Source organism: Lepidochelys olivacea (assembly GCF_965140295.1).
Source record: "Lepidochelys olivacea isolate rLepOli2 genome assembly, chromosome: 3".
In the NCBI taxonomy this organism is placed as follows: Eukaryota; Metazoa; Chordata; order Testudines; family Cheloniidae; genus Lepidochelys; species Lepidochelys olivacea.
In genome coordinates, this window is record NC_140413.1 from 90,175,171 (window position 1) to 90,202,541 (window position 27,371).

The window sequence follows — 27,371 nt, forward strand, 5'->3', positions numbered from 1 at the left end:
AGTTCTTCTGTGCTTCAGACTCCTAATCCAAACCTCACTGGAGTCAATGGGAATCTTTCAGTTGACTTCAGTGGGCTTTAGACCAGGCCCCAACAGCACAAAGAATTCAGCATAGATTTTGATAAGATGATTTGTTCAACGTCAACAAATGCAATAGTTCTTTGTGTACAACATATAGCATCTCATATCATTTAAATGAAGAAAATATCAAAGGTGGCTATTTAATTTAAATAATGCATTATTCTTATTTTTCTCCCATTGGAAGTCTGGGAATCCTTCCTGTGTAATGGTAGAAAGCTCCCATTTCTGCTTCTGGAGGGTTCTGCAATGCTGGGACTTAAACATGTCTCTGGTGCAGGAATGTAGAATCTTGTCTGTCGTTGGCCTTGGTCCAGTGGAAAACTGAAGAGGACAGAGGAAATTCCACATATATAGAGAACAAAATATTTTTGTGGTAGGCTGATTTTATTGAGAGTCTGCAGCTGCTAAAATGTTGGAAAATTAAAATAAATCTGGGGTGAGATAAATTAGCAGTCAGAGTACAGGTGAGGTGACTGTGGTATCAAGGTTCCTAATAAGTGCATTAATCACATAGCTCTGTGATTTCTCATAAGGATTTTGAATTCAGAACATGGGTCACAACCACTTTTTCCCTTCTCCAGAGTTTTTAGAAATATTGTAAAAACTGAATGCAAAGCAGCCATCAAGCTCTTTTCCCTTGGGTGACTGGCAGGCTTTTATGTAGCATGTTACCATCAATCTCCCCGATCATGAAAGAGATCATATTTCTGCACAGATGAACTGTTTTTAAATCAGGTTTCAAAATGGTAGCCGTGTTAGTCTGTATCAGCAAAAAAAATGAGGAGGACTTGTGGCACCTTAGAGACTAACAAATTTATTTGAGCATAAGCTTTCGTGAGCTACAGCTCACTTCATCGGATGCATCCAATGGAAAATACAGTAGGAAGATATATATACACAGAGAACATGAAACAATGGGTGTTGCCATACACACTGTAACAAGACTAATCAATTAAGGTAGGCTATTATCAGTAGGAGAAAAAAATCTTGTGTAGTGATAATCAGGATGGCCCATTTCCAACAGTTGACAAGAAGGTGTGAGTAACAGTAGAGGAAAAAATTAGCATGGGGAAATGGTTTTTACTTTGTGTAATGACCTATCCACTCCCAGTCTTTGTTCAAGCCTAATTTAATGGTGTCCAGTTTGCAAATTAATTCCAATTCTGCAGTTTCTCATTGGAGTCTGTTTCTGAAGATTTTTTTGTTGGAGAATTGCGACTTTTAGGTCTGTTATTGAGTGATCAGGGAGGTTGAAGTGTTCTCCGACTGGTTTTTGAATGTTATAATTCTTGATGTCTGATTTGTCCCTTTTATTTGCGTTCCACAAACATTCACACAATTAATTTTGTATTTACCAGACTGTTCCTGGTAAGAGAAAATATTGGGATATTTTATATCAGTACTGAAAGTGTCTGTAGCTTTCTAGGTACAGATATGGCTTTCATTGCTATAGTATCTGAGCATCTCTTTACAAGGCTCTTTTGGGATTTGAGAATCTTCCAATCAGGAGGCAGAATCAATATCCTGTTTCTTAGGTGACAAGTCTTACTTTGTGAACAGCAAATGGTAAACAGTGAATAAGTGAAGGAACAGTCATATTAACAGTGTGTGAGAAATTCACAGGTTGAACTATATTTGTATAAACTATTCATTGAATAATTTCAGTTAACAAATTAATGCAAATGGAAGTCTCTTAGTGGATAATTCCTGAGTTGAAAAGGGGCTTAGACTCATTGAATACACTATTTGCTGAAAATAGTTCACCCAGTTCTATTCAGTCTTCGCTCAAGCAAAATTCAATTGTTACCAACATGAGTTCTGCATAAGGAAGCACTACAGGGTACAGCCCTAAAGCTTGTGCTTATGCGAGAAATCCATATTGAAACAGATCCTCAGTCAAACCCACAGCAAGTGTGGGCTTTTGTGCTTTGGATGTTCTGTGAGCAAAATAATGGATGGTTCACACAGTCTTCAGACCACCTACAAGGCTTGTGGAGGAAGCAAGGAATGCATGTGTACTTTAAAGAAATCAATTTTGGGGCTATTGCCCTGATTCAGGAAAGCATCCCTGTTCAAGAAAGCACTTAACTTTAAACATGTGCTTAAGTCTCATTGAAGTAAATGAGATTTAAGCACATGCATGTACTTAGGTACTTTTTCAAATAGGCCTAAGCACTGATTTGTCATCCAAACACCATATCTGTGTTTTGACAGGAAATGCTGATGAGCTCTTTCACTTTCTAACAAGTAGGTGAAGTACAGAGACTTCCAGAAATTCAGATACACATTAATGAATTTTGTCTTACTACACTAATTTTAGATTACAATTATTTAACCTGGAATGGTTGATATAGAATGTGTTAATCTTTGAAAAACTGGCCATTCTTTAAAGTCATAAAATCCACAGGGTTTAAGACCAGAATGGACCATTAAATCATTTAGTCTGACCTCCCATATATCACAGGACATTAAATTTCATCCAGCTATCCCTGTATTGAGCACAATGACTTGTAGAAAGCACACAGTAAACAAACCTTTACAACTATAGATCCAGTCCTTCAATGTTTACTCTGAACTCCAGGGGATGGGGGAGAGGTTGCCTAAAGACTGATTAAGGACATCAAGAATGAACACTTAATTAGAAAAATGTATTAATTTTGTCTTCAAGGGCTTTCTTTTTACATCAAACAGATTCTCTTTTAGCATTTAACAAGGGCAAGTCATGCCTGACCAACCTGATTGCCTTCTATGATGAGATAACTGGCTCCGTGGATATGGGGAAAGCGGTGGATGTGATATATCTTGACTTTAGCAAAGCTTTTGATACTGTCTCCCACAGTATTCTTGCCAGAAAGTTAAAAAAGTATGGATTGGATGAATGGACTACAAGGTGGATTGAAAGCTGGCTAGATTGTCAGGCTCAACGGGTAGTGATCAACAGCTCGATGTCTAGTTGGCAGCCGTATCAAGCAGAGTGCACCAGGGGTTGGTCCTGGGACCGGTTTTGTTCAACATCTTTACCAATTATCTGGATGATGGGATTAATTGCACCCTCAGCAAGTTCGCAGATGACACTAAGCTTGGGGGAGAGGTAGATAAACTGGAGGATAGGGATAGGGTCCAGAGTGACCTAGACAAATTGGAGGATTGGGCCAAAAGAAGTCAGATGAGGTTCAACAAGGATAAGTGCAGAGTCCTGCACTTAGGAAGGAAGAATCCCATGCACCGCTACAGGCTGGGGACCAACTGGCTAAGCAGCAGTTCTGCAAAAAAGGACCTGGGGATTACAGTGGACGAGAAGCTGGATATGAGTCAGCAGTGTGCTCTCATTGCCAAGAAGGCCAAAGGCATATTGGGCTGTATTAGCAGGCGCACTGCCAGCAGATCGAGGGAAGTGATTATTCCCCTCTGTTCGGCACTGGTGAGGCCACACCTGGAGTGTTGCATCCAGTTTTGGTCCCCCCACTACAGAAGGGATGTGGACAAATTGGAGAGAGTCCAGCGGAGAGCAACAAAAATGATTAGGGGGCTGGGGCACATGACTTATGAGGCGAGGCTGAGGGAACAGGGCTTATTTAGTCTGCAGAAGAGAAGAGTGAGGGGGGATTTGATAGCAGCCTTCAACTACCTGAAGGGGGGTTCCAAAGAGGATGGTGCTAGGCTGTTCTCAGTGGTGGCAGATGACAGACCAAGAAGCAATGGTCTCAAGTTGCAGTGGGGATGATCTAGGTTGAATATTAGGAAACGCTATTTCACTAGGAGGGTGATGAAGCACTGGCATGGGTTACCTAGGGAGGTGGTGGAATCTCCATCCTTAGAGGTTTTTAAGGCCCGGCTTGACAAAGCCTTGGCTGGGATGGTTTAGGTGGTGTTGGTCCTGCTTTGAGCAGGGGATTCGACTACATGACCTCCTGAGGTCTCTTCCAACCCTGATATTCTATGATTCTATGTACAGAAATGGATACTCAGCAAAATATAATTCACTAGGAGTAAAATTTTCTGAAGTGCCTCATCCTGGACAAGAAGCAATGGGCTTAAATTGCAGCCAGGGAGGTTTAGGTTGGACATTAAGAAAAACTTGCTAACTGTCAGGGTAGTTAAGCACTGGAATAAATTGCCTAGGGAGGTTGTGAAATCTCTGTCATTGGAGGTTTTAAGAACAGGCTAAACAAACACCCGTCAGGAAAGGTCTAGTTATTACGTAGTCCTGCCTTGAGTGTAGAGAACTGGACTAGATGACGTTTTGAAGTCCCTTCCAGTCCTACACTTCTATGATTCTATGATCCCACTTTTCTAAGTGATGTAGACAGGAGTCAAAATCTCCTTAATGCCTTAGTCCCTGAATCACTTTTGAAACTGGGACTTAGTCTCCTAAGTCACTTAGGCACTTTTGAAAATTTTACTCCAGCCTTTGCTTCTCTCTCTGTACTTTATTTTTTTTCTCAAAACTTCTTTAGTTTCATTACAAATTGCTATTTGGCTACCAGGAACCTTCTGCAGAAAATCAGTTGAGTGTCCCTCAGTTTGAAGCATATTTGTTCAATTAAAGTTGACTATGGCACACAGCCCACAGAGTCCTGCAAGCAGATGCCTCAAACTCTGTTTTTATGAAAATTGTCTCTAACATAAACTTTCAGTTGCAACATCTCCCTGCATGCACTTTGCTGGCCCTTAGGGGCAGAAAAGATGACTGAAGACTGAAAATTCATCCATGGAAAGTTAGTAGGACTTACCACTTTTACAGATAATTTTGAGATCAAAGTATATTAGAAAAATTAGCAAAACCTCATTAATACCCCAGAGAGACAGGTGTATGCCATCATTTCCTTTTAAAGATTCAAAAACTGAACCAGAGATGTTAAGGGCTAGAATGTAACTTCACAATATACCCCGGCTAAAGGGCAGCTCTTAGCTGAGTCTAGGTTGCCAACTTTCTAATCGCACAAAACCGAACACTCTTGCCCCACTCCTTATCCAAGGCCCTGACCCTGTCTCCCTTCTCTGAGGCCCCGCCCCCGCACTAAGGCCATCCCCCCTTCCCTCTGTCACTCACTCTCCCTCACCCTCAGTCGCTCATTTTTATCAGGCTGGGGCAGGGGGTTAGGTACAGGAGGGGGTTCGGGCTCTGGCTGGAGGGGTCGGGCTCCAGGGTGGGGCCAGAAATGAGGGGTTCAGTGTGTGGGAGGGGATTCTCAGCTGGAGCAGGGGGTTGGGGTGCGGGCTCTGGGGTGGGGCCAGGGATAAAGGGTTTGGGGGTGCAGGAGGGGGCTCTGGGCTGGGGGATGTGTGGAGCCAAGGGGTTTGGAGTGTGGGAAGGGGCTCCAGACTGAGACAGGGGGTTGAGGTGTGGGAGGGGGTATGGGCTCTGGGCTGGGTGTGCAGGTTCTGGGGTGAGGCCAGAAATGAGGGGGTCAGTGTCCGGGAGGAGGCATAGGGCTGGGGCAGAGGGTTGGGATGTGGGAGGGTTGCGGGGTGTGGGTTCTGGGAGGGAGTTTGGGTGTGGGAGGGGGCTCCAGGCTTGGGCATGGGATTTGGAGGGGGTGCAGGCTCTGGGAGGGAGTTTGGATGTGGGATGGGGCTCCAGGCTGGGGCAGGGATTGGAAGGGGTGCAGGCTCTGGGAGGGAGTTTAGGTGTAGGAGGGGGCTACAGGCTGGGGCAGGGGATCGGGGTGCGGGCTCCATGTGGCGCTTATCTTGAGGGGCTTCCTGGAAGTGGCGACATGTCCCTTAGCTCCTAGTCGTAGGGGCAGCCAGGTGGCTCTGTGCAAGCATTTCCCAGCCAATTGGAACTGTGGAGCTGGTGCATGGGGCAGGGGCAGCACGTAGAGTCCACCAGGCTGCCCCTGTACCTCGGAGCCAGGGGGACATGTCACTGCTTCCGGGAGCCATGCAGAGCCAGGTAGGGAGCCTGCTAGCCCTGCGCCAACTGGACTTTTAACAACCCGGTCAGCGGTGCTGACTGGAGCTGCCAGGGTCCCTTTTAGACCGGACATTCCTGTCAAAAACTGGACACCTAGCAAGCCTAGTTGAGCCACCCCCCGCAACAGGCCAAAGACAAAACAGACTCAGAGAGTCAGAATTCCTCCCCCACTTTGCTCTGGGTAAGGAGTCAGTTACTTTGTCCTTTTTCATGAAGTATCTTATGTATCCCACACTGTGTGCCTGGCTGGCTGCTTGACTGGTGAAGAAGAAGAACAGGGCCAGGCCGCCAGGTCACTTCTAGTCTCTCTCAGTCCTCTCTCCTTCCAGTGTGGAACGGAGAGCCCTGGGTAAGTAGCTCCTGCTCTCTCCTCAACATCTAGAGTAGCAATCTGAGCCAAAGCTGAGCATGGAAGTAACGCATGTAAAAATCCAGTCGTGAGTGATTTGTAAAGGGTATGTCTATATTGCAAGTGAAGGTGTGATTATAGCATGTGTAGGCATGGTAACAGTAGTAGCAGTGAGCAAATGGTGCTGAGGCCTAGCAACACAAGTATATACCAGGGTCCCCAGAAGACTTGCACTTGGGAGGCTAGCCTGGCTGAAGCCCATGCCACCACATCTGCCTGCCCATGCTACAATCACACCTGCACTTGCAGTGTAGACATACCCAAAGAGAGTCAATGGCAAAGACAAACAGAACTATGGAGTTCCTGGCTCTTAGGTTATTAAACCATTCTCTCTAAAGTGGATTAGAATGAAGATTCCATTTTCTGAAATCAAGATGGTAAAAAATAAACAAGACCTAAGAACAGAGGAATGATGTGATAACACTTACAGCTCCAATACCCCTACCTATTTGCTAAAGCTGCTCAAAAACAAAATTTCTGCCCCACAGTAAATTATAATAGATCAATATTTGTTTTTATCCCAAATCTGGACAGTAAGTCAATATCAAAACTTTCATGGAACCAAAAGTTCTGAAAAATGTTGATTTGCGCATATACCAGTATATTTGGGTTCAGTTTGTTGACTGGAAACAAAATCTTTTGTTTCTGGTCATTGGGTCAAAGTTAATCTACATCTGCCTGTGCTGCCTCATGGGAATTATAATTCGGGTGCCTCAGCCTCATGGCCCCCATTCTCTCCTATGGGCTGGGCTCCCCAGTCAACCTACATTTCCCATGATGCATTGCGGCCAGGGGACTCCTGTGATACACTGCAGCAGCTCAGCCAGAGGGAGGGACAGCTCAGTGGTTTGAGCATTGGCCTGCTAAACCCAGGGTTGTGAGTTCAATCCTTGAGGGGGCCATTTAGGAATCTGGGGCAAAAATTGGGGGTTGGCCCTGCTTTGAGCAGGGGGTTGGACTAGATGACCTCCTGAGGTCCCTTCCAACCCTGAGATTCTATGAGTCTATGAGAGAGACTGTGGTTTATCCTGGGAGAGGGAGTCTGGCAAATGTCGGAGATGGGGGCTGCAGCATCTGAACTACTATTTCTATTAGGTACTGTGGTGGCTCAAATGGGTGCAGAGATGAATGTTAACCCTACCCAAAATAAAAGAAAAAAAATAATCTCAGGAAAAAAACAATATTTTCCCATGGAAAATGGAAAATGTCACCTTTGTATTAACCATATTTTCCATCAAAAAACCCCAAACAAATAAAACAACAGAAAAATCCCAAGCAATGCTACTGTTTGCTCTGTCTCTCAGTTTACTAGACCCTTCTCCCTAACCACACATTTTGCTCCTTTAATTATTAGAGTTCTGCTAAACTCTTCCCCTGCTTTATATCTAGCTCTACTCTATCAATCTCCAAGCTTCTGTTCTTGAGGAAAGTAACTAGTTAAATGTGCTAAGTGCCTCATATGCTTTTCATTTAGTCTGAGTTGTATTTCACATTAGAACAATATGAGGCTTTCCAAATTCTTTTGTTAAAATTTCCTATGCAAAGCAGAACTCACATGGAAACTATGATAGGACAGTGGCTATTAACTAGTAAAGGGGATTAAAATAAGAAGGCAAAACATTAAAACTATAAACAAGTAACTGAGAAAAGCTTAGGAGTTCACAATAAGTGGATGGAATCTGAGAGCTAGAATAAGAATATTTGAAGAAATCTAATTAATAGCTAAGGAATTAGCCTTATATTTTCACTCCAGGGTGTGTCTGGCCACAATGTTCATGAAAGCTACCCTGTCTAGTTCCTTTCAGGGTGAAATAAGGCAACCTGTGGTTGGGACAGTGCTCGCTTCCAGGCCATCCTCATGAGGAAGAGGTTTTTGACTCCGCAAAATTGAGGATATTTTACAAAACTGAATGTCAACCTCCCTGTGCCTGTTTCCACATATGCAAAATTGGAGAAATAATAGGACCTCTCTGACCACCTCCCATATATTTATGAATTTACCATGCTATCATCCTTGTAAGATAGGACGGTATTAGTGTGCCATTTTTCACATGGAGATTGTGATTTGTTCAGGATTACCAAGGAATTGAACACACACACACACCCCAACCTAGCAGGCCATTCTTTAACCACAAGACCTTTCCTAACTGTTGAAAACTCACTTCATTAACATTTGTAAGATGCCTAAATACAGTACTGAGTAGCTGAAGGCAGGTCTACACTTAAAACGCCGCAGTACGCTTTAGTGAGCCGCTACCAGAGGAGAGCTCCTGTCAGCATAGTTACTCCACCTCCATGAGAGGCAGTAGCTATGTTGACAGAGAAACCTCTCCTCTCAACATAGTGCTGTCTACACCAGGTGTTAGGTTTGATGTAACTGGGTCACTTTCCATACCCCTGAGTGACATAGTTATACTGACAGAAGTCTGTAGTGTAGTTTAAGCCTTAGAAATGCCTATAAATAAAAAATAGCTTGCTTTGACATCCCAATATATCAGGGATCAGCAACCTTTGGCACGCGGCCTGTCAGGGAAATCCGCTGGCGGGCCAGGACAGTTTGTTTACCTGCAGAGTCCGCAGCTTTGGCCGATAGCAGCTCGCACTGGCCACTGTTTGCCGTCCCCTGCCAATGGGGGCTGCAGGAAGTGGCACAGGCCAAAGGATGTGCTGGCCGCTGCTTCCCACAGCCCCCATTGGCCAGGGGACGGCGAATCCCTGCAATATATGTTAGTAGGGACTTTTCACTAACACTGCATACTGGACCATATATATGAATAATGGGTCCAAAGTGAAGAATGGTAGCGATAAATAAGCTCAAACAATGACATTAGAATTCAGATCAGAAAGCAGGACTATAAGTGACCAAAAATAAATAAATACATAAATAAATAAATAAACTGCTGAGAAGGGAAAAGGCTGCTTGCCAGAATAACATATTTTGCTGGTATACTTTTCATTCTTCCCAAGTACTTTTCCTTAAGCACTGTTTGGATGCAATATGATACTAGAAAGGCTTTGGCATGCCAATGCGGATTTCCTGGATTAATACAATTCTCATTACTGCTTGCAGTACAGTACTTCAATTTGCAATTTACTACTTAGCAAACAACCGTTCATGTGCATTTTTCCCTTTCTCAGAGGCTGAAAAGCAATAATTTTTTGATTTATTTGTTTATTTATTATGTAGCGTTTCGGAGCCCCGTTCAAAGATTAGCGTTAAATAAGATATTTTACACAGAGTGAAACCTAGTGGCAAAACAGTATAATACAAAAAGAATAGGCGTACTTGTGGCAGTATAGAGTGATCACTTGGTGAAAAGTGTTCAACCACAGACCATAGGTCATTTTCATCTTTTATCATTTTCCTGTGTGAGTTCATTTGGGGAAGTAGTGATTGTCTGGTTTCACCCACTTCATTGTTGTTGGGACATTTATCTTTGTAAGTTGTTTCTGTGGCGAACTGACCCATGCAGTTCAAGAGTACCTCCAAGGTTAGTCAGAGCTGTGTCCGGTGACTTCAGCTCTGGGAGGGATTGAAGGTAATTGTAAGTCCCTTCTGAGATGACTGTAACGTCATCTCCTGAGTCAATTTTAAAGTCAATAGTCTTGAAATGACTATTCAGTTTCACTGTCCAGGCAGCCTCTATGTCATCGCAAGTTATAGGTCCCAGAAAAATTGGTTCTTGATTGTCTGTAATATGAGTCAACTCTCTGACGGCTTTGGTGTGGCAAACTGCTGCAAAATGTCCATATTTCATGCATTTATTGCACTGTGTGCCTTGTCTGGACATTCATCACGTCTTGGGATATGGCTTTTTCCATACCTTGTACATGTAGTGTGGAATTTGTCCTTTTTAGCTTAGGAGTTCTCTCTCCTTGCCTCAGCAGTTTTATGATAATGACTTTTAACATTCAAGTGTCTGTTTACAGTTACTAAGCTAGTTTTAGATTTTTCAAGTTTGTCCTGTTGCTTTAGGTTTTGCTGCCTCACCAGGTCACAGTAACTCTCTGTGTAACTGTAGCTAGAGTTAATCTCTCTTCCATTGTAGCAGCTGTGAAAAGTTTTTTTTCTATTAATCCAATAGCCAGCCCCTCTCTGATATTTTCATGTTTTGCATTCCCAGAATCACAGTTTTCAGCCATTGTATGCAGATCTCTTATAAAACATTCAACATTCTCTGATGGAAACATGTTTTTTCATAAATCACATTTCTCTGAGATATAAGGTATGCCTCAAACATAGCCAGAACCCTTTCAAATCATCTTTGTGACAGTCTTCAGTAAAGTCAAAGGATTTAAAGATATGCTCTGCCTGCTTCCCTATAGCATAAATTAAAGATACCTGAATATCTCCAGTTTCATTGCACAGCTTGGTAGCAATGCAAAATCTGACAAAATATTGTTTTCAGATTGTCCATTCTGAAGGTTTACCAAAACTGAAGTTCTCTGAGGCATTGAAGAGTGGCATGTTAATGAGATCCTGCAACCTTTGTTGTTTTGTTCCTTCCATTTCTGTTCTTAGTTTACTTCTGACACCATGTTATGTTCCTGTACCAGATATGGACTGGTCATAGAACTTGCTTATTTGTAACCGATGTGTTCATCATAAGATCTTTTAATGCTCTTCCAGGTATGTCTAAGGCTAAGGTTAGCTTTAAATAAGGTATTTTATACACAGTTCCACCTAGTGGCAGAACAGTATAATACAGTTTGGCATTCCATTACACCTGTCATGGACCACAATCCCACTGTGCTGTACAAACACAGAACAAAAAGACAGTTCCTGCCCCTCAGAGCTTATAATCTAAGTATAAGACAAGAGTCAACAGATGGATATAGATAGATAGGGGAATACAAGGAAACAACCTTACAGAAGGCTACTGCAAGAAATATTCCATCAGAAGTGATTTTCAAACTATCTTCCAGTATGAGACTTTGTATGGAAGACTTGCCAACTATATAGTGCTGATATAGGAGACCCCATACCACTGTTTAGAACCCTTGGTTCAAGGGGAATGTCAAGAGCAGGAGGGAGTGTCGCCAGAGTGCCTGAGTTACCAAAACTGCCAATAGGGGGCTATTGCAGTCAGGGAAGATTAGAGTCTCTCAAAGGCTGCTCTGACTCTGACCAGGGGTTAACTGGGCCCTTACGTGTTCTCAAGATCTGAGAAGTGTTAAGGTGGATTCAAGTCACCTTTGCCCCTGCCTCATATCCTGTGGCAAGCATAGCTTGGCTAGACTTCCAGATTTCCCATAGTTGACTGCAACATAGTTACAATCATCATCTTTGTTTTATCCGTCAGAGAAAGAAAGAATACAATTTTAGCAATGTTTTGAAGTGCAATCTTCCTTATTTCTCGTTCTATTCATGGCCAAGTTCATTTAAAAAAAATCTTTTCTACTTTGAATTGGATGGATCCAAACCAGAACGACAAGTACTAGCCCTCTGAAATTTTATGGAACGTGATTAGAGTCAAATTTGAGCATCCAAATTGCCCTATAATTTTGATCTGGGTTGTATCTAAAACCAGGCACCTATTTTCTAGATCTAGTTTGGATGCGACCCGTGGTGTTTGAAATCTTACAGGATCAGTTGTAGGATATCTGATTTTATGGAGCAAAATCTCCCAAGAAGAGTTCACCAGATTTCAGAACTTGGCCTAGTTCATCCTCAAACCCAAATTATAAACCTTAGTCTGAACCTAATTTGGATCTGGATCCAGACTTGCACATCGTCTCCTTGGCTCATCTCTATTTTCAATATATTTCTTCCTTTTTTTCCCCTTTCTTGTCTGGCCAATCAGTGACTGGACTATCCATTGGATTTTTAAGAAAGCGAGTTATTCTTTTACTTTTATGAGGGTCGTTGCATCTTTTTTCCATTCCAGTGGTAGCCATGTAGCAAATATGTTCTGTCACAGAACCCCATGACATAGGGATTCACTTCACAGCATGGAAAATTGGTGGAAGAAGGGTTTACTTTAGCTGATCATCTCTTTCTTTTGGCCCCATACCAACTGAGTTCAAATTAGCAGTAATATCTAGCTACTGGTGTCTGAATTGCTAGACTAATGTTTTTAAATCCCCACTCACACTAAGTGGCTGTGTTAAATTCTGTCCGTCAGCAGTTATGATAGGGTTGGCACAGCAAGTTGTTTTGGTGCATCTCATTTGAAGCTGCTTCTTTTGTTTAATTTCTTCCCAATTTATACTTGCATTTAACAGTTATGGCCTGATCCTGCAGGCTCCAGTTTTACTTTCTTAAAGAGTGCAGGATCAGAGCCATAATGCTACATAATGTTGTCCCCAAATGATTGCTGGCTCTAACAATCATAATAATTGATCCTGACTTAGTTTATTTAATCTACAGGGTCAATCAGTGCATTTAGATATACCAGCTAAAAATGTAAGTACCTGGCCTGTTATTTTTAGCCTGGATAATGACCTGAGGAATTAACATATTATATAAACAGTTAATGCAAAAAGCTGTGTAAACTTAAACTAGCAGATTGATTGCATTTACCTGAGATAATTCCTTTCATTTCCATTTACATTCTGGTTATTTTGGAGACATTCCTGATTATATATACATCAAGAACTCTGTAGAAAACCAGTGCTCAGATTGTTGTGCTGGTTATAATTGTACCTTTTTTCCAGAATTTTCAGAACATTAAGTTTGAAAGTGACATTTAAGAACATTAAACTGCTATTTTGTAAACAAAGATTCAGAAGTCTGTCAGTGTCTTAATCTTATTTTCTTCCTTGAGACTATGCTACTAGAGACTCCTTCTGTTAGTATGCTAAATAGTCTTGATAGCAGTTGATAGTAGACCCTGTAACAGGAGGAAAATAGAGTCCTTTCCCTTGTTCCTAAAGTTAGCCTTTCTCTACTTATATTTGTGTTGTTTGGTTAATTGTACTATACAATAAAACAGGGAAAGAATAAATCAGGCCCTTTTAAATAGGCAGAACTCTGAGTAACTTCAAATACCCAGTAAAACCAGAAAAATCATCTCACATCTGTTACTAATATTTGAAAACACAGCAAAAACAAAGGGAAATGCATCACACAAAAAGAAGAGAAGAAAAACAAGCAAAGAAAAATGTGACCAGGCCCAGAGGCTGATTTGAGGGACTTCACAACACTCTTCTTTTCATGTGCTGACCACCTGAAGTTGCTTTATGCAACATAAAGGTGTCTGTTTTGTCTACTATATCACAGGGGAGATGTGTGCTTGTTGCTTTAGTAACATGGTTTGCAGACACCAACGGATCATAGTAAGTGTGTGCAGTGAGTGACTTTGGCTCTATGACTTTTTAGAGGGTATTTGGCAACATCAGCTCTAGTGAATGCAAAAGAGATCCTCTCTGTGTTTCCATTTGAGCAGGTATACCAAAATGCTCAAAGGTATTTAGGCACCTAACTCTCATTGATTCAATGGGGCTTAGGTACCTAAATACCTTTAAGGATCTGGGCCTTAGTCCCTTCATGGCCAACATGACAGATATAGAGTACTAGTGGCACCTTAGAGACTAACACATTTATTTGAGCATAAGCTTTCGTGAGCTACAGCTCACTGCATCCGATGAGTCACTTTATTTATGCTCAAATAAATGTGTTAGTCTCTAAGGTGCCACAAGTACTCCTTTTCTTTTTGCGAATACAGACTAACACGGCTGCTACTCTGAAACATGAAAGATATAGTGATTCCTGACCTTCCATATCAGTCACATCATTTATGATATTGCTCAGGAACTGTCCTTGATGCCAAAATATCAGAAAGGATCACACGTCACATAATTTAGTTTCTATCATGTTGCACAATCAGTATCTTCAGCTAAACATTTGGGCTGAGATTTTGCCACCTTTACTCAACTTGAGTAATACTTGAGTGTTTTGTTTACCAATTGTTTTTGTTTGGTTGTTTTCTTTTCCCTTTTAACATTTGACATGACAGTAATATGAGAATCCAGGTGTATTCTCCTGGAACTCTGCACAACTTGCAGGTCCACTGCTTTCTCCCAGTCATGGAAACGTACTACTTTTCCCCCTGTTTCTTATAAAATGTAACGGAGTCTCATAACTTTGACTATAAAAGAATCTCAGAGTTTGTGTATTTTTTTTTAATTGAATGTTTATAGATTTTCTACCCTGTCAAATTAAAAACTGCCTGGGGAGACCACAGTGTGATTGGGCTGGAAGTAAAATGGCAATATGGGTAGTGCTACTTTGGTGGGGACACATTGTTACTGTCAAGAGGCATACCAGCTTTAGGCAAATACAGAAATAGCATCTGCTGCACCCTTCTCATTTGTCACTGGGTCTCCCTAACTGTTTTATTTGTATGTATGAGAATTATTTTGTTTTTCAAATTGATCCAGTTAGTGCCAGTTATAGAGGTGATTTTTGTGTGGTGGCCATCTGGGTCAATTGAACTGAGGCTCAAAAGCTACCAGATGGTCCTCAGGACTGTTAAAATGTAAGTGATTTAACACTTACATGCCACAGACATAGAAAAGTCTGGGGAATGTGTATGTTTGAAATATTGTAATATATTGCTTATATTAGGTCCATCAGAGATTTGTTGTTTTTTTTTTAATATGATTTAGATCAACCTTTTCTTAATGTATATTTGGGTTTCCTTTTGCAACTGCTTGGACACCTACACATATTTAATGTACTAGGTTGTATGATTTGTGTATATTGCCCTCTGCTGGATTGAAAAGGACAATGCCTGTTTGATGGGTAGATAGCAAGTGGAACAATGTTAGCTCACTGAGTAGAAAGAAACTGGTGTTTTACAGATGAATGGGTTCTAGTCTATGCTGCTAAATCTATAGTATTAGTTTAGCTGCTGATCACTGTCTGTATATTATGGATCATTACAAGCAGTCATAATTGGGCTAAGCCTCATATAAATTTACCTCACCAAATGATAAAATGGAAATAAAACACCTAGTAAACAATCTTTTCTTCTAAAATTCTGCTTAATTGTTATTCTCTGAAAAAAGATCATGCAGGCATCACAATATGCAACAGCTGAAAATCTCTCTTAAGGCTATGAAAGGAATTTAAAAGAGACCATTCACAAAATAAGAATCTGATTTGGTACTGAAAACTATAAGTCATAGGCATATTAACAACTAAGGGCTAGGTCATCTTCTAGGCCGGGGAAACCTATACAAAGGACAGGGAGCCCTACGTGTTTCCTCTGCTGGAGTTTCCAATGGATAGGTTCCTTTGGGAGGTGAGGTTTGCCCTTGGAGACATAAACCATGTGTGCAAAGGGCCTGCACCTCTGGACTGCCTCCCAGCTTTTCCCTCGCCCTCGCCAATCCCCACGGCAGTGCTAGAGGGTCCTTCTCCAGTCAACGACCCTGGACTCCCTACCTCTTAAAATGGAATCACCTACCATGGAGGGGGAAAGCACATGAACTGGATAAAGTGTTCAATAAGGAGGGCTTGTGAGGAGTAGGGACAGTGTCCCTTTCTTTGCAAGCTGGTAAACACCATTAGTCAGACCCTGTTCTTTTCCTATAATTATGAGATGCTATGATGCTGACAGACCAGCTCAGGCCAGTGCCATACGCCAATTCACTTATGTGTGAATATCAAAGGAGTGCAGTGTATTAGCATACTGTCAGGCCAATTCACTTGTGTGTTAACAGAGATCAGAGGAGATGTTGATCATATTGTTGTCACCTATCTAAATCTTGTTGTTTACTATTACTTTACATTTACATTATGCATGCCCGGTATACATGCCCTAGATCAAAGTGTGTGTTAATGGGAGAGCATATTCAGGTGTTAGAACATCATGAAACCTAATGGAATGTTACTTGTATTGTTTTCACTGATCTATTCCTATTATAATGTAATACAGTGGTTCCCAAACTTGTTCTGCCGCTTGTGCAGGGAAAGCCCCTGGGGGGCTGGGCCAATTTGTTTACCTGCCGCATCTGCAGGTTTGGCCAATTGCGGCTCCCACTGGCCGTGGTTCGCTGCTCCAGGCCAATGGGAGCTGCTGGAAGCGGCGTGGGCCGAGGGACAAATTTCATTTGCCATTTTGTTGCCCAATCACTTAGTTTTGTGAGATCTTTTTGAAGTTCTTCACAGTCTGCTTTGGTCTTAACTATCTTGAACAGTTTAGTATCATCTGCAAACTTTTCCACCTCACCGTTACCACTTTCTCCAGATCATTTATGAATAAGTTGAATAGGATTGGTTCTAGGACTGACCACTAGTTACCCCTCTCCATTCTGAAAATTTACCATTTATTCCTACCCTTTGTTCCCTGTCTTTTAAACAGTTCTCAATCCATGAAAGGATCTTCCCTCTTATCTCATGACAATTTAATTTACGTAAGAGCATTTGGTGAGGGACCTTGTCAAAGGCTTTCTGGAAATCTAAGTACACTATGTCCACTGGATCCCCCTTCTCCACATGTCTGTTGACCCCTTCAGAGAACTCTAATAGATTAGTAAGACATGATCTCCCTTTTCAGAAATCATGTTGACTTTTGTGCAACAATTTATGTTCTTCTATGAGTCTGACAGTTTTATTCTTTACTATTGTTTCAACTAATTTGCTCGGTACTGACGTTAGACTTGCTGGTCTATAATTGCTGGGATTACCTCTAGACCCTTTTTATTAATCTTTAATTAAAGATTATGTCATGTGATGAAACCTCCAGGAATATGTCCAACCAAAATTGGGAACCTTAGCCACTACAGATGGGTCTTCCTCCATGGAGTCTTCCCTTTGCAGAAAACCCCAGTTTCTTCCTAAAGTTACATTATAGCAATTTTCATCAAGTCTAAAAATACACAAAAATGATATGCACAGGCAGAGGTCTCCATCCCAAGAGTTCTGGCACTCAGAGCATTTGCCCTTGCACTCTGCTAAAACTTTTGTAATATCTTGTAATTGGATAATGGGTCCAATGCAGTACTGGGGTTATGTGTGGGGGAAGGCAGAAGCTGCTGTGCATCAAATGAACTAAGGGGCTGGTATTTCTTCCAATATTTATTTTTCTGTGAGAGCATGTCAACAAATAAAACAATCTAAAATAGCTTAACTGTTACATTTTTCAAACTGCGTGACAAAACTATTCCACGTTTCCTGTCAGCACAAGTGCTGTCAAGCCCTGATTTAGCAAAGTACATAAGTGTATGCCTAACTCTTAAGCATTTGGACAGTCCCAGTGAAGTTGACGGGACTTGAAGTTAGGCATGGGCTTAAGTATCTTGCTGAACAGGAGCCTTAGTCTGATGCCAAAGAAATTCTTCAGCTTTCACCAAGCAAACGCCTCCCAAGCACAGTACAGGAGCGAAGGAAGAAGGTTTTATTTGAATGTATTTTGCCATTAAAATGTGCCATCCCATTAAAGTTCCAAAAGCCAAGCTCTCCCTTTATATTGTTCTTTACAACGTGTTCTCACTACAATAGAGACCATTTAAAATGACTTTTCACATAATGCGACTGAGTCGCAGGTCTGCCCAGGTTGCTTTGCACCATTTGGTGGCAGAAATCTTACAGATCCTGTTCCCGGCAGCATTACCCCTATATACGGGAGAACTAATCTGTCAACAAATAAAAAGGTAACTACTTCATTTTTTACTTTTCATTTTAATATTTTTGGGCTTCACTTCAGACCCTTTATTCCTCCAGCCTGACATTAGCAGGAAATGTCCTCCCTATCCGTTGTGATTGCTTCCATTTAGAATAGCCAGTAAAAGAGCTTCAGTCTTGACGACCATTTGGATAAGTACCTGGGCCTCAACCCCTACAATTGGGTGTATGTGAGCAGGCCATTGTGATAGTGCAGAACCCCACTGACAGCAGTGAGATTCCACACAAGCACAAGGATATACTGTCATGGCTCTGACGGCAGGATCAAGGCCTTAGTACCAAGCTGTTTACCATTACTGCATGATCCAAGCATTTTTAATAATCACTATGTATAATCAGTATATATTTAACAAGGATCCAATATATTTCTTACAGTAAATTTTCAAACTGATGCTGGACATTAGCTACGTTAAACTCCAGTCAACACCTAGAAAATGTGATTCTACTTCTCACAAGTTCAAATATGCCTGACAATAATTTGAATAATATGATGGATGTTTTTAAGTCAACAATCAGTGAGGAGGAAGGGTGGTCCAAGAGTTCAGGGCACCAGTCAGGGGTGCAGGAGACTGGGACTCCATTTCCTACTATATCAAAGATTTTCTGTGTGACCCTGGGTAAGCCTCTCTGAGTCTCAGTTCCCCATCTGTAAAAGGGGGATAATAGCATTTCCCTTCCTCATAAAAGTGTTATGAGGATAAATATATAAAAGATTGCCAGGTGCTCAGACAGTGCAGTGACTGGTACCTCAGATGCATGGAAAATAAGATGTCTCAGTTTGTGTCTTTCTGCTGCTTCCAAGAGTAGAAATACAGCTGAATAATTCAAACACATCCCTCAAAAAGGAACAGGAATCATAAAATATCTTTATCACCTGATTCTTTTGAAATGCACTTAGCACAAGGCAATATACATTGGCCATCTTGTACACACTGTTCATTCAGATACAAAGAAGAGGTGTGATATCTAGCTAAAATATTTGGAAGGAGACAGAGAAGTTATATGCATGTTGACTGCATACCAGTGCATTAGTAAAAATAAGTACAGTATATTTGTAATTACTAATGTACATTGAGTGTCTCCTGCATAAATAATTGTTTTACACACTCAGCAATCTGTGCAAACCTGAGTGTTAGAGTGTGACCTTTGACAGATGTCTCTGTGCTTGTTGTTGTTGTTAAATATATTTTAAAAAGCTGTTAACTGTAACTTTATATTATAATAAAACAATTGCATTCAGTGTGGGGGTATAAAAGATAACATATTCATGGTGTCAAGTCCTGCTTGCCTTACTCACATAATCTCATATGGTTAACATCCCTCTGTGTAGATATTTGAATTTTATCTATTTGAACCAGTATTTTGTTATGATGACTCATTTGTGGAGACGTGTTTTTCATTTTAGGATCCAGCAAAAGGGTTAGTGATTGAATATGGACCTGCTATATTGAATGTCCTGTTTTCAAGCATTTCTGGGCTGAAATAAAACATCAGTGATTCTATGTTAGTGAGAGCCAATGTCTCCTCAAGAGATGTAGCCCCACTGAGTCATCGCAATATAGGTAAAAGCCAGTGCTGCATAAGGGAGCTATGGGAAGGTTGGTCCTTAAAGTTAAGCACATGCTTAAGTATTTAGCTGTATCGAGCTCTTGGTTAGAACTCCATTGTCCTATCTGCGTGGACCTACTGCTAGTATTTTGAATGTAGTGGGAGAGCTCAAAGGCTGACAATTCACACAGTATCACAGCACACTGAGAGCTTATCAGGCCAGGACCCAGAACTGCTGCTGCTGTCGCTCTGAGCAGACTTAAGTTTGTGTGCTGTTAGCTGGATGTAAAAAGTTCTAAATAAGGGAACTGATTTGGTTAACACCAGGAGAGCTTGTGTTAAAATGAAGAACACCATACTGTCCTGTTCTTCTGCTTTGTAGCACCTTCATTTCAGACTGGAGAGTTAAGCATACTGGTAGACGGGCTAATTCTGCTTTGGAATGAATTGGTAGGAGATGAGGCCAGTCTTGTCTTCCCAGAAGCTGAGGACATCAAAGGATACCAAAGTCTAGCTACTTTAATCTTATTTACCTGTGCAATCACGTCTACAGTTTCAGAATAGCTACGGCACTTCCTCACAGCAGAGCGAGCCAAAAAGTCTTCAACCAGCCTTATACCAATGTCATACCCCCTGAAGCAAAGAAAAGAAAGTTACATGCAAAGCTGAACAATTTTTGTTTCCTCCCCTCATTCTTCTCTCTAGTCTCACTCTTTCTCTGAGCAAAGCAGCTGCATGAACTAGGTCTGAAAAATGCTGTGGCCCCTGAATGAGGTAGTATTCTGAGACATGGAGATTTTACTGGGCCTGATTCATATATACACTAAGGCCACTGTACATCACACTGCCAGTGTAAAGTAGGCCTGTACCTCATGTGTCATGAAAAGGGGTCTTAAAGTTTGCACAGATATAATTTATGCTCTGTCAAGGTTCCTCCCCCACTCTGAACTCTAGGGTACAGATGTGGGGACCTGCATGAAAAACCTCCTAAGCTTATCTTTACCAGCTTAGGTCAAAACTTCCCCAAGGTACAAAATATTCCACCCTTTGTCCTTGGACTGGCTGCTACCACCACCAAACTAATACTGGTTACTGGGGAAGAGCTGTTTGGACGCGTCCTTCCCCCCAAAATACTTCCCAAAACCTTGCACCCCACTTCCTGGACAAGGTTTGGTAAAAAGCCTCACCAATTTGCATAGGTGACCACAGACCCAAACCCTTGGATCTGAGAACAATGAAAAGGCATTCAGTTTTCTTACAAGAAGACTTTTAATAAAAATAGAAGTAAATAGAAATAAAGAAATCCCCCCTGTAAAATCAGGATGGTAGATATCTTACAGGGTAATTAGATTCAAAAACATAGAGAACCCCTCTAGGCAAAACCTTAAGTTACAAAAAAGATACACAGACAGAAATAGTTATTCTATTCAGCACAATTCTTTTCTCAGCCATTTAAAGAAATCATAATCTAACACATACCTAGCTAGATTACTTACTAAAAGTTCTAAGACTCCATTCCTGTTCTGTCCCTGGCAAGAGCAGCATCCAGACAGACACAGACCCTTTGTTTCTCTCCCTCCTCCCAGCTTTTGAAAGTATCTTGTCTCCTCATTGGTCATTTTGGTCAGGTGCCAGCGAGGTTACCTTTAGCTTCTTAACCCTTTACAGGTGAGAGGAGCTTTCCCCTGGCCAGGAGGGATTTCAAAGGGGTTTACCCTTCCCTTTATATTTATGACACGCCCCCCAAATCTCAGCTAGGGTGAAACACTGGCTGGGATTTCTTCCTGGAGCTCTAGGAAAACAGAGTTAATAAGACACATGCATCTCTAAATATACTACCAAGTACATAAAGACTAACAATATTTTCCACATCTCAAGGACGATTTTAACCAGTTGATTCTGGGAAACTTTCACGGGAGAGTGCATCAGCCACTTTGTTAGAAGCTCCTGAGATGTGTTGGATGTCGAAATCAAAATCTTGGAGAGCTAAACTCCACCGAAGAAGTTTTTTGTTAGTTTCCTTGACGGTGTGAAGCCACTTTAGTGCAGCATGGTCGGTTTGCAGGTGGAAACGCCGTCCCCAAACATATGGGCGTAGCTTTTCCAGAGTGTAGACAATGGCATAACATTCTTTTTCAGTGACTGACCAGTTGCTTTCCCTCTCAGACAGTTTTTTGCTGAGAAACACTACAGGGTGGAATTCTTGATCAGGTCCTTTCTGCATTAAAACTGCTCCCACACCACGCTCGGATGCATCTGTGGTTACTAGGAACGGTTTGTCAAAGTCTGGGGCCCTTAGTACAGGGTCAGACATGAGTGTCGCTTTAAGCTTGTTAAAGGCCTTCTGACACTTTCCGGTCCACTGAACAGCATTTGGCTGTTTCTTTTTGGTTAGGTCTGTCAGTGGGGCAGCGATTTGGCTGTAGTGCGGTACAAATCGTCTGTAATAACCAGCCAAGCCTAAGAAGGATTGAACCTGTTTCTTTGACTTTGGGACAGGCCACTTTTGGCTAGCATCCACTTTGGCCTGTAGGGGGCTGATAGTTCCTTGACCCACCTGGTGTCCAAGGTAAGTCACTCTGTTTAGGCCTATTTGACACTTCTTAGCCTTAACAGTTAGTCCTGCCTCCCTTATGCGCTCAAGGACTTTTTGTAGATGTTCCAGGTGGTCTGCCCAGGAATCCGAAAATATGGCCACATCGTCAAGGTAGGCGACTGCATATTCTCCTAATCCCGCTAGGAGACCATCTACAAGTCTTTGGAAAGTGGCGGGTGCATTTCGCAGCCCGAAAGGGAGTACATTAAATTCATACAGCCCGAGATGTGTGATGAAGGCTGACCTTTCCTTGGCAGATTCATCTAGCGGTACCTACCAGTACCCCTTGGTTAAGTCCAAGGTAGAGATGAACTGGGCCCGTCCCAGTTTCTCTAATAGTTCATCTGTGCGTGGCATTGGATAGTTGTCTGGGCGAGTTACAGCATTTAGCTTACGGTAGTCCACGCAAAAACATATTTCCCCATCTGGTTTGGGAACTAGAACCACTGGAGATGCCCATGCACTTTCAGAGGGGCGGATTACACCCATCTGTAACATATCCTGGATCTCCCGTTCTATAGCAGTTTTAGCTTGAGGAGACACCCGGTAAGATTGGACCCTAATTGGGTGAGCATTACCTGTGTCAATGGAGTGGTATGCCCGTTCAGTCAGTCCTGGGGTGGCTGAGAACGTTGGCGCGTAGCTAGTGCACAGCTCCTGGATCTGCTGTCGCTGCATACGCCCAAGGGTCATGGAGAGGTTCACCTCTTCCACACCACCAGCACATTTCCCTTCGTAGTAAACACCTTCAGGCCACTCAGCGTCGTCTCCTCCCTGGGCTGTAAACTGACAAACCTTTAATTCTCTGGAATAAAAGGGCTTTAGAGAATTAATATGGTACACCTTAGGCTTTCGGTTGGAGGTGGGGAATGCTATGAGATAATTAACAGCTCCCAGGGGCTCCTGGACCATGAATGGCCCTTCCCACGATGCTTCCATTTTATGGGCCTGGAGCGCCTTTAAGACCATGACCTGGTCTCCTACTTTGAAGGAACGCTCTCTGGCATGTTTATCATACCAGGCTTTTTGCTCTTTTTGAGCATCCTGTAAGTTTTCTCTAGCAAGGGCTAAAGAGGTTCGGAGGGTGTTTTGTAGGTAGGTTACAAAGTCCAGAATGTTAGTTCCTGGAGAAGGTGTAAATCCCTCCCATTGCTGCTTCACCAACTGCAATGGCCCCTTAACCTCACGGCCATATACAAGTTCAAATGGGGAAAACCCTAAACTGGGATGTGGTACAGCTCTGTAGGCAAAGAGCAACTGCTGCAACACTAGGTCCCAATCATTGGAGTGCTCATTTACAAATTTACGTATCATGGCCCCCAAAGTTCCATTAAACTTCTCCACCATGCCATTTGTTTGATGATGGTAAGGAGTGGCAACCAAATGATTTACCCCATGAGCTTCCCAAAGGTTTTTCATAGTTCCTGCCAGGAAATTAGTCCCTGCATCTGTGAGGATGTCGGAGGGCCAACCTACCCTGGCAAAAATGTCTGCTAGTGCCTGGCACACACTTTTAGCCCTGGTGTTGCTTAGAGCTACTGCTTCCGGCCATCGGGTGGCAAAATCCATGAAAGTCAGTATGTACTGCTTTCCTCTGGGTGTCTTTTTCGGAAAAGGACCCAGAATATCCACAGCTACTCGCTGAAATGGAACTTCAATGATGGGGAGTGGCTGGAGAGGGGCTTTGACCTGGTCTTGGGGTTTTCCCACTCTTTGGCACACCTCACAAGACTGGACATAGGTAGAAACATCCTTGCCCATTCCCTCCCAGTGGAATGACCCCCCCAAACGGTCTTTGGTCCTGTTCACCCCAGCATGGCCACTAGGGTGATCATGGGCTAAGCTCAAGAGCTTGGCCCGGTATTTAGTTGGAACTACCAACTGTCTCTGAGGATGCCAGTCTTCATGGTGTCCCCCAGAAAGAGTTTCCTTTTATAAAAGTCCTCTTTCTACAACAAACCTGGATCGATTAGAAGAGCTGAGAGGCGGTGGGTTGCTCCGTGCCGCCGTCCAAGCTCTCTGGAGGCTTTCATCTGCTTCCTGTTCGGTCTGGAACTGTTCCCTTGATGCTGGAGACATCAGTTCCTCATGGGATTGTGGACCTAGGCTTGGTCCCTCTGGAAGCGATATAGGGGGTGGAGCTGTTTCTGTTGACTCTGAACCGCTCCCCGCTGGTACACTATGTTGGGATTCAGGCTCCGGCTGAGCCTCTTGTGTCGGGTTATCGGCTGCTGCCAGTTCAGGTTCGGTGGGGCCCTCTGGTGTTGAGGTTGCAAGTACTGGATTCAGTGCTGACACGGGGTCTGGTGTTGGTTGTTCGGCTGGTTCCGGTTCTGGGACTGGTTCCGTCTGGGTCTCTGGGACTGGATCCACTACTGCTGTTGCAGACATTGGCCTGGGGTCCGGGTCCATCACCTCTGACTGGGTCCTGATAGAAGTTTCCGGAACAGAGCTAGGCCTCACGGCTTGTTTAGCCTGGCTGCGGGTGACCATTCCCACCCTCTTGGCCTGCTTCACATGATTGGCCAAGTCTTCCCCCAACAGCATGGGGATGGGATAATCATCATAGACTGCAAAAGTCCACATTCCTGACCAGCCCTTGTACTGGACAGGCAACTTGGCTGTAGGCAAATTGAAAGAGTTGGACTTGAAGGGTTGAATCGTCACTTAGATCTCTGGGTTGATTAAATTGGGGTCCACTAAGGAAGCATGGATAGCTGACACTTGTGCTCCGGTGTCCCTCCATGCGGTGACCTTCTTCCCGCTCACACTCACAGTTTCCCTCCGCTCCAAGGGTATCTGGGAGGTATCTGGGCCTGTGGACCTCTGGTGTGATTCCGGTGCAATGAACTGTAATCTGTTGGGGTTCTTGGGGCAGTTGGCCTTTACATGCCCCAGCTCGTTACATTTAAAACATCGTCCAGCTGACGGGTCACTGGGGCGAGGAGGGTTGCTGGAGAACGGGGTGGTGGGACGATAAGGGGTCTGGAGGGTTCTTTGGGAGGTAGGTGGGGCTTTGGGCGGCCCCCGGTAATAGGGTGTGGTCTGGGGTGGTCCCTTCTGGTCTCCGCTCCAGCTGCGACCAGTTTTCTTCTTCTCTGCCACCTCCACCCATCTGGCTCCAATCTCTCCTGCCTCAATTACAGTTTTGGGTTTCCCATCTAGGATGTATCTTTCTATTTCCTCAGGAACACCCTCTAAGAATTGTTCCATTTGCATTAGGAAGGGCAAATTTACTGGAGATTCAACACTTGCTCCTGATATCCAGGCATCCCAATGTTTCACAATGTGGTAGGCATGTCGGGTAAATGACATGTCTGGTTTCCACCTTAGGGCTCGGAACCTCTGACGAGACTGCTCGGGTGTTATCCCCATTCTGACTCTCGCCTTGGATTTAAACAGTTCATACTTGTTCATGTGTTCTTTAGGCATTTCAGCTGCCACCTCAGCTAAGGGTCCACTGAGCTGCGGCCTCAGCTCTACCATGTATTGGTCAGTAGAGATGTTGTACCCAAGGCAGGCCCTTTCGAAGTTTTCTAAGAAGGTCTCAGTATCATCACCTGCCTTGTAGGTGGGGAACTTTCTGGGATGGGAAGTGGTACCTGGAGAAGGATTGCTAGGGTTTGTTGGTATATTCTGCTGGGCCTTTATCCTCTCCATCTCCTCCACATGCTTCCTCTCTTTTTCCTTCTCCTCCTCCACATGCTTCCTCTCTTTTTCCCTCTTCTCCTCCACATGCTTCCTTGCCTCCATTTCCCTCTTGTGGGCAGCCTCCTGTACCTCCTTCTCCAGCCGCATGAGTTCTATCTGTCTTTCATGTTCCCTTTGTTTTTCCTCAGCCTGAAATTTGGCTAATTCCAGCTGTAGTCGAGCTGAGGATTTGGTCATTCTAACCTCTCTGTTTTTAACTAACTTTACACCCGAGGTTTAGAAATAAACAAACAAAACGTGGCTGTAAAATTTTGCTGTGCTGGAATAGAATACCTATTCTCTGATAGTGACTGTCAGCCTACAGAAAAAGACAATTCCCTTGTCTCTGCTCTGGGCCCAAATTAAAGCAAAAAACCTCCAACTACTTGGAAACCTGCTTACCCAGCCCAAAGAAAAAGCAAATGGGTAGAACACACACCCCCTATTTACTTTTAGGAAGAAAAGAAAAAAAAACCTCTGGGTTGGAAGACTGTGAATTTCCCTGCAGGAGTTAAGTACCCTGCCTCCAGGCAAAGAAAACCTGCAATTCACAAGATAATCCCCTTTTGTCTCTGCTTGGCCACAAAGCAGAGAGAAACCAAGCTGCTTTCAGTTTCAAAGCTGCTTTCTGGACTTCCTAAAAATTCCTTTTTAAAATCTGTATTTCTAGTTCAAAAAATCTCAACTGGATCTCAAAATGATTTCAGGTTAATCCCACCACTGTGCCACCATGTCAAGGTTCCTCCCCCACTCTGAACTCTAGGGTACAGATGTGGGGACCTGCATGAAAAACCTCCTAAGCTTATCTTTACCAGCTTAGGTCAAAACTTCCCCAAGGTACAAAATATTCCACCCTTTGTCCTTGGACTGGCCGCTACCACCACCAAACTAATACTGGTTACTGGGGAAGAGCTGTTTGGACGCGTCCTTCCCCCCAAAATACTTCCCAAAACCTTGCACCCCACTTCCTGGACAAGGTTTGGTAAAAAGCCTCACCAATTTGCATAGGTGACCACAGACCCAAACCCTTGGATCTGAGAACAATGAAAAGGCATTCAGTTTTCTTACAAGAAGACTTTTAATAAAAATAGAAGTAAATAGAAATAAAGAAATCCCCCCTGTAAAATCAGGATGGTAGATATCTTACAGGATAATTAGATTCAAAAACATAGAGAACCCCTCTAGGCAAAACCTTAAGTTACAAAAAAGATACACAGACAGAAGTAGTTATTCTATTCAGCACAATTCTTTTCTCAGCCATTTAAAGAAATCATAATCTAACACATACCTAGCTAGATTACTTACTAAAAGTTCTAAGACTCCATTCCTGTTCTGCCCCTGGCAAGAGCAGCATCCAGACAGACACAGACCCTTTGTTTCTCTCCCTCCTCCCAGCTTTTGAAAGTATCTTGTCTCCTCATTGGTCATTTTGGTCAGGTGCCAGCGAGGTTACCTTTAGCTTCTTAACCCTTTACAGGTGAGAGGAGCTTTCCCC

The 27,371-nt window shown here is 43.0% G+C and overlaps 1 protein-coding gene across 2 annotated transcripts in view; it reads right to left on the reverse strand.

Annotated features, from left to right (window-relative positions):
- Nucleotides 1-27,371, reverse strand: part of TRAPPC3L (trafficking protein particle complex subunit 3L) — a gene marked incomplete at both ends in the record, with an annotated part of 50,373 nt that overhangs the window by 15,212 nt on the left and 7,790 nt on the right. For both annotated transcript variants that reach the window (XM_084622051.1, XM_084622052.1), the window contains one exon: nucleotides 20,124-20,223. In XM_084622051.1, coding sequence (XP_084478177.1) covers nucleotides 20,124-20,223 — 100 coding nt within the window. The remainder of the gene's footprint in view (nucleotides 1-20,123; nucleotides 20,224-27,371) is intronic.